At 35.1% G+C, this 8300-nt stretch overlaps 1 protein-coding gene across 3 annotated transcripts in view; it reads right to left on the bottom strand.

The window, feature by feature from the left end:
- Positions 1 to 840: 840 nt before the first annotated feature.
- TRIM36 (tripartite motif containing 36) overlaps positions 841 to 8300 on the bottom strand; it is a 40391-nt gene continuing 32931 nt past the window's right edge. For 2 of the 3 annotated variants that reach the window (XM_008569852.1, XM_008569861.1), the window contains exons 8-10: positions 5699 to 5989; positions 3008 to 3305; positions 841 to 1297 (exon numbers count right to left, since the gene is read on the bottom strand). In XM_008569852.1, the coding sequence (XP_008568074.1) occupies positions 943 to 1297; positions 3008 to 3305; positions 5699 to 5989 (944 nt within the window). In that variant the 3' untranslated portion in view covers positions 841 to 942. The remainder of the gene's footprint in view (positions 1298 to 3007; positions 3306 to 5698; positions 5990 to 8300) is intronic. The other variant, XM_008569868.1, reaches the window with a different exon arrangement.

Here is an 8300-nt window from a genome sequence, read left to right as displayed (position 1 = left end):
TTTCATGTGGTTGTTAAGAACTTTGTGTTTCCTGCAAGAAACCATGTTTACTACACATGCCAGTTAATGAGTATTACAGCTAAGGGAACTCTTAAAAATGTTCAATACAGGGCCAGCCCGGTGGTGCACTGCTACAGTGCGCCGCTTGGGAAGCGCGGTGGCGCTCCTGACGAGGGTTCGGATCCCACATACAGACCGGTTCCCGCTCACTGGCTGAGCGAGGTGCGGGTGCAGCACTGAGGGTTGCGATCCGTTGCCGGACACGAAAAAAGACAAAAAGGAAAAAAAAAATGTTCAATACAATTTGTAGTCAAACAAAAAACAAAACAGCAGTAGTCATTTTCTAGGCAATATACTCTTAATACTTAGTTACAAACGTTAAAATACATAATTTTTCACTTAAATATACTACCATTTTATGGTCCTTTTCTTCTTACCTATCTATAATGTTTTCCTATTAAAAACAAATGCAAGACACACTGTTTAGTACTAATTTCTATCCATAAGGCATTTAAAAAATATCTTCTCTTAGGATATAAACAGGATATAAAAATGAAAAAACAAACACAAAAAAAGCATAATAAATACTTTTGTACCCCCTCCCAAAACAGGAATGTTAAGTCTCAGCAATACCAGCTGACATAAGATTTACTGTGCATAAAAGGAAAGAGAATCCAGTTGCAAAGTTAAACATTTCAATTAACTAGGAAACCATTAATCATTAACTAGGAAAGAACATCTTCCTTCCCATCATTTGTGAAAGGCAGAACACCAACAAGGAAGAGACAAGGCTGTTTAGGTTTTCTGTGTTTTAAGAAGAATCATACACAAAAAACAAAGGTGGTGACCAAATACTTAGATGATGTGTAATTAGTTACGAAGGTTAACACTAAGGCATTGTTTTGCTCACACTTTCATCCTAAGCCACATCGGATGTTTAAACTACATGTTCTCTAGGTATTCCAGACATTTTCCTGTGATGGGTTCTTCAAGTTGAATTCCTCCACTGCCCATTAACGCAAATGCTGGATACATGGTATGTGAACAGTCCACTTGGCGCTCATAAAGGCATTTCATGTGATCCATGTCATAGAAACCCACTTTGCCTTTATCATAGTCAAGGAAAATCCCTATACTTGTTGGCATGGGAAGAACTCTATGTTCAGGTTCATTAGAAGAAGTAGGTGACTTCGGTATAAAAAATTTCTTCATGCCTATAGTAACTAATGTGAAGGGTTGTGAAGAATCAAAACAGGCATCTTCACTTCCGCTGTCATGCCCACTGTCTTGCTCGTATCTAAAACACAACACACAGAGTATCTGTATCTTCATTCACAGACCTTCAAATATCTTCAAAATATTTTCACAAGGTAATAGACATTGCTTTAAAGTCAAAATAATTTTAGGGCCGGCCCGTGGCTCACTCAGGAGAGTGTGGTGCTGATAACACAAAGGCCATGGGTTCAGATCCTATATAGGGATGGCCGGTTTGCTCACTGGCTGAGCATGGTGCTGACGACACCACGTCAAAGGTTGAGATCCCCTTACCGGTCATATTTAAAAAAAAAAAAAAAAGTTAAAATAATTTTTATATCAAAAGATTTCTACTAAAACATAATCAATTAAAAACATAAAGAATACACGTTGCCATTTAGAATTATACCACAAACAGCCCCAAATTCCCTGTCATAAAACATCATCCACTTTTACATAAATATATATACAAGTGAGAACCTAAAAATTCATTAAGAACTTTGGTTTATCAAAAATAAAGTGGGAAGAGGGGAGTGAAGGGACTGGTCAAAGATTTTTTTTTTTTAAGTTATTTTTTGGCCAGTACAGGGAACCAAACCCTTGACCTTAGTGTTACAGGGCCATGCTATAACCAACTGAGCTAACTAGCCAGCCCACAGATTAAAAATTTATAGCACACAATCACATGTAAGAAAATATAAAGACAAGATGTGTGCCCTAATCCAAGGAATTACCAGACTAAGTAAAATAAATGGAAACTACAAAATAATGCATGAGAAAAAAGCATGCTTCATTCTCCTCCTAAGAACTTTATTTCCTGGTTGGGATTTCTACATGGATCTATGATGTGAACAAGGATTAGGAAGTTTTTTTTTCCCCCTTCTACTATAAAACAGTAAAAACTTATAGAAAATTTTGATACTTATTCCCTTCTTTTTCTTCATAGGCATAACTTGATTTTTATATATTTGAAATCATACTGCATCAGAAATTTTAAAGTTTTTTCACTTCTAGTATTTCTCATGTTATAAACTTTTTACACATTAATATTAACATTCTATCAATTGGACATGCCACTATATTTAATTAACCATTCCCTTTTCCAATTTTTTGTGCTCTATAAATTTCTCATCATTGTACAAAAAGTTTTTCCTCTCATTCAGATTGTGAACCCGGGATACTGTTCACATAAGTGGTTAAAAATTATTTGTCTGGGCTAGCTCACTTTATTTCATCTAAAAGAACTAAACTGTACAATCTCTTTTAGTCAATCTCTTAAGAAACTGAAATTGTTTGTTCTGGAAACATGTCTACCGTGACACAATTTTGTAAAGGACTTATGGGAAAGTCTAAAGAAACTGTCCTGTAACAAAAGAACAACCTGATATCAATTGTGATGTAGGGCAATTACAGGCATTTCTTCATATATGTGGGTAATTTTTATCACATGTAGAAAACTTTCAAAATTTGAAACCGTGAAGCTATATCATAATCAAGAGGTATCGAAAACAGACTTATTTCCTCATGACATCAGAAATTAACTGCTAAATCTCATTATTCAACATGTGATCGTAAGACAACCTAACTCATTTTCTTAGCCAGCCACAAAAGCATGGCCAAAACACCTGAATCTAAGAAATGCATAGTCCAAATATAACAAATAATTCCAAGTCTATTTTCAGGCTTACCTTGCTAAACCAGGATATTTACTTTTAAAAGAATTATCAAGTTCTCAATCAATAAAAATATCTACCTTGGACTAACTGCATCCCGGGGAGAATGGAGCCATTCTTGTAGTTTATTGCTGGAAGCAACTCCCACTTTTACCAAGTATGAATACGGTTCCACACGGAAGGCCCAAAAGTGTTTCCCTTTTGTAATTCCAGCGTCTCCAATGATGTAGTCCAAGCTTGTGTAACAACCCACTTGGATACGTTCAGCAGCAAGTAGAAGATTAAATCCAGCTCTGCTCTCTACCCGGTCTCTCTTCAAGTTCAGCAGGAGGCGTTCATTATTATAGCCACATTTTTCATCAAAGAGGAAACTGAAAACTAAATAGAGCTTAAAATTAATTTAAAATTGGTCTGGAAGGTATTTATTAGCATTTCTATAATTTAAGGTTAAATTTAATAGGTTTTCAAATAGAAATTTCTGAAAAGAGATGGGAAGAGGAAGGAATCACACTATCCCAGACAAGGATGACAAACCAAAACTCCAACTTAGCAAAAACTTCCAGTGTATTCTCTATACCTGAAAACCTTAGAAATCTCAAAATCAGAAGAAAATATTTTAAACGTTATGTGAAAATTTATGAATTTGGCTCTTTGGAACAGAGATAGCAAATACATATGTCATAAATATTTTACACTACTGGATCTATTCTTTTATCTTTAAAATAAGGGTTTGTACATTTTCACAAATATCTGTCAGTTTTCTTAAATATCTATTCTAAATTTTAATTTGGAAAATTTTAGATATTTTATTTTAATAAGGCATTTTTCTTACAAACCAACACAGCAGACTTGAGAAGCATGGCGTAGATTAAAAAAAAAAAAAAAAGTATGGGCTTTGAGCGCAGAGAGACCTGGGTTTGAGAGACCTGCTCAAGCATTTAAGTTTGATCTGAACTAATTTTCTCATCTACAGAAAGGAGATAATGACACTATCATAAGTCTCTATCAACTCAAATCCATTAAGCATAATGTTCGCTCTTAGCCAACAGGGAAAAGAACCCAAATGTCTATCAAGAGATGAGTGGATAAAGAAAATGTGGTATATACATAAAATGGAATATTATTCAGCCTTAAAAAGAAATTCTAATACATGCTACAACATGGATGAACCCTGAAATAAGTCAGATGCAAAAGAACTAATGTTGCACTTATATGAGGTCCCTAGAATAGGTGAGTTCATAGAGACAAAAAGTAGGAAAGAGGTTACCAGGCTCTGAGGGGAGGCACGGTGGGGAGTTACTGTTTAATGTGTACAGAGTTTCAGTTTGGGATGAGGAAAAAGTTCTCGGGATGCAAATGATGATAGTTGAGCAATACTGTGAATATACTTAATGCGACTGAACGGTACATTTAAAAATGGTTAAAATGGTAAGTTTTATTTATATTATACCACAATTTTAAAAAATGGCTGCTAGCAAGCTAAAGCCATCCCCCATATGTAGGCTGCCCATCCTTTGTGGTAATGCCTATTGTCCTGGCACAATTATTCATGCTTCCTTTCAATCCCAAAAGTCCTCCGGTTTGCACAATAAATTTAAAGGATCACTCTATTCATACGGTTTCTCTCCAAGAAAAGGAAGACAACCGTTAATATTTCCTTTCCTCCTTCCCCCTCCACTATGTTACTGAAAACAGCAGCTACATCCAGGTTTCTTTTTCTTCCACTTTCGGTCTGAGACCAGAAAAGAAAGCGGAAATGGCATAAATTAAAAAACATTTACTTAATACTTGAAAATTTATCCTAAGACTCTATTTGGTTTTTATTAAAATTCAAGATAGATAATTCTAGCCAACCCTACGTATCTGTATTCTAATTTTTTTTTTTTAAGTCACAATGTGCGTGAAAAACAAATAGTGCTTCTCTATTTTGAACAAAAAGGGAAGGAAAGGCAGAGTGCAGAAAATACGGGTACCCAAGTCACTAAAAATGGACAGGGGGCAATGGGGCCTAAAATCCAATCAAGATATCTCTAAGGCGGTGACTGACAGGGCACAATTTTTTCCTGCTAACAAGACTGAGCACAACTTTAGTTCTAAATGTCCCTCATTCACAGAGACATTGTAGTGAACCTCGAGTAACCTGTAAGTCATTCATTCTCATTCTATGAAATCTTGAGGCACTGTACATGCAGCATCAGTGTTTTTTAACGTGGAAGGTGAGGAGGGCGGCTGGGCATGAGGAGCTTTTAGTGTGGGGCAAAGAGCTGTGCATGTGGTTCTAATACATGCATTCTGTCCCTGTATGCTGACAATCACTGAGTTAGAAATCCAGTCCTGTAAGAATTAGGTTAAGTCAAAACTATATTTCAGGATATTATACCAATACATTCTTAAATATCTACCTAGCTCCTATACCATAGAGAATTACATAAACTGAACAAAAATACAGAATCATACTATTTACAACTTCTAAAGTAGCATTTCTGCTATTGTAATCCCAACTTTATCCCAGCCCTGCTCACTCAAATATCCTCCTTTCATGTTTTTCTCTAGCCGATGTCAGTGAAAATTTAATTCTGTTTTCAGCCTACAAGGTGAAATTCAAGTATTTCGTTCATTTTTAAATCCTAGCTGGATATGGAATCTACTTTTCTGGCATCTTAAAAACAAAAGTTGATTTCAATGTAGGTCTACATGGAGACACTGACCAGTTTATTTTATCAAGTTCTCTTCCAACTCTATGCTTTTTTTATTTCCAATATTCACAGTACCTGGAGCTGGAGGAGTATGAAGAATCAATTCTCTGCTGCAAGGACTACAGATTGAACCCTTGTAGGCTCTCACTCTAAAAGCATAGCTGGAATTGCTTTCAAGTTCTGAAACAACTTTACTCGTGCCATGCACTTCTATCTCATTCCATGACAATATTTCATCATCTCTATTAATCTTCCGATATTCAAGAACATAGCTATCAGCTTTATCCTTTTCTGGATGGTCCCAATTTATCAAGGCATTGTTATAAACTTTGCTCTGTTCCTCATTGATCTCTGGAACATCTATGCCTGAAAGAATTATGAAATAGAAAACAACATTAAAGTATTAATATTTCAAAACCTGTATTTTTCCTCAGTAAAAATGATGTTTTGACAATCTTAAGGACTTCTATACTATCCAAGAGTTTTCTAAATTTATACTACTATGTATAAGAAATAGAATAAGTATAAAATAAGATATATTTATAACTGAAAGGAAAAAGAATAAAAAATAAGACAAAAATTAAAACTCAATTACAGCTTTAAGTATTATAATTATTAATTCTAAAACAACAAATTAAATTTCTTAACCATATGATTTCACCTACTAAATAACAGCCCTGGATTTGAAATTTTTCATCTATGTCCTCTCATAAATAAACTATTATTTTAGTATTTTAAAATCTAAGTTTGGTGAGCTCATCAAATAAACTCTCAATGAACATCAGATAATTTACTTTCATATTTTCTCCTGTAGAGTTGCAAAGCAATTAAACTAATCTTGGTATATACATAACATTTTTTATAAGAAAATCAGAAACTAAAGAAAACACATAAAAAATTTTAAGTAATCCAAAGGTAATCACTAGAACAATTTTGTGTAGATCCTTCCAATATTTTTCCCCAATGGCAATTCCACTATATGGGTATACCAATATTTAACTATTGGGGGGGAGGGGAAGATGTTGAGAGGAATGGGTAAAGGGGCATGAAAATCAAGTACAATGTATTTTGAGAAGTAAAATTTTAAAAAATAATAAGTTTTAAAAAATGTAACTATTATGGGAAATGGGTTTCTTTCCTTTTTTATTGAAACATAATTGATGAATATCAGCATCTGTGTACAGTACGTGATGATCAAATCAGGATAATTAGTATACTCATCTTTATGAGTATAAAGAAAACATAAAACATAATCATTCTTTGTGACCCTAAATCAATTTCTTGCTAACCACCCCTTCCCCTCCTCCTTTCCCACCTCTAATAACCACAGTTCTGTTCTCTCCTTTTGAAAGCTCAATGTATTATTGTGATTTGGGGGAAATGGGTTTCTAATTTTTCACTAAAAATACAATAATTAAAATATTACAGCTAAAGCTCTGTGCATATGCATAATCTTTCCCATAGAATAAATTCCTAAGCTTAACTCCTTGAATCATATGGTAAGAACAATAAGCTGTAAGAGTTACACACACACACACCCCCCACATCCATACAGACACATTCACAGCAAATTACAGAGAAGGATTATAAAATGAAAAGTAGAAGTCTCCCTTTTTTTCTTATCCCGCAGCTATACACAAACAATGTACAAGCATGTCTGTGTATGGTGCATTTATACAACTAAATGCTATGCAGCCATATTGAGAACTGGAAAGCCATCCAAAATACATTCTAAGGTTAAAAAAAAAAGTACAAATTACAAAATGACATGAATAGTATATCCTACCCCACACATCCCTTTTCTTTTTTTGAAACACAGTTTACTTAAAAAATGTGCATGTAGGAAAAAATGAGGGGAATATCCATCAGCTGGAAGCTGTGTGGCTATTGTCCACTCTTTCCCATCTATTTTCGTGGGTCTTTGCTATGCATTGATACAACCCAAGACTACCCACCTTCAACCTCACCTTTCCAGAGACCATTTTGTGATTCACAGGGGAGGGAGGGCCTTGGACTCACAAATAATCTAACATGTATAAAAAAAATAATTCATACACATTTTGGAAACAGAGGATACAGCATATGATGCAGAGTCAGCATTTGAAAAAATAAGATAGTCATTATAAATAAGTATATATCAGATTCAAGTTTAGATTTGAAAAGAAAGATCACAGTATTCCTTTAAACAAATTTCCTTTGATTGAATATACAAATCCACAAATCTATTCCTATATAGCAATTAGACTGTAAGTATGTCTTCTTTTAAGTGTTGTAAGAAACCTCAGGAAGATGAGTTGAGATGCTGAGAATGAAAAAAGGAGATGAAGACCCACTGCTAGGAGGTGGCAAAACACAAACATAAGCAATGTTATGGCTGAACTTTGACTTCGCAAATTCATATGCCGAAGTCCCAAATTCTAGTACCTAGAATGTGAATGTATTTGGAGATAGGATCTTTAAAGAGGGAATTAAATTAAAATGAGGTCACTACAGTGGACCCTAATCCAATATGACTAGTGTCCCTATAAGAAGAAGAGATTATGGGGCCGGCCCGGTGGCGCACTAGATAGTGCGCCGCTTGGGAAGCGCGGCGCTCCCGCCCGAGGGTTCGGATCCCGCATACAGACCGGTTCCCGCTCACTGGCTGAGCGAGGCGCGGGAGCAACACCAAGAGTTG

This window comes from Galeopterus variegatus, unplaced genomic scaffold, assembly GCF_000696425.1.
Source record: "Galeopterus variegatus unplaced genomic scaffold, G_variegatus-3.0.2 Scaffold29, whole genome shotgun sequence".
NCBI classification, from domain to species: Eukaryota; Metazoa; Chordata; class Mammalia; order Dermoptera; family Cynocephalidae; genus Galeopterus; species Galeopterus variegatus.
The sequence above is the reverse complement of the archived record's forward strand: the minus strand, read 5'-3'. Positions and strand labels throughout refer to the sequence as shown.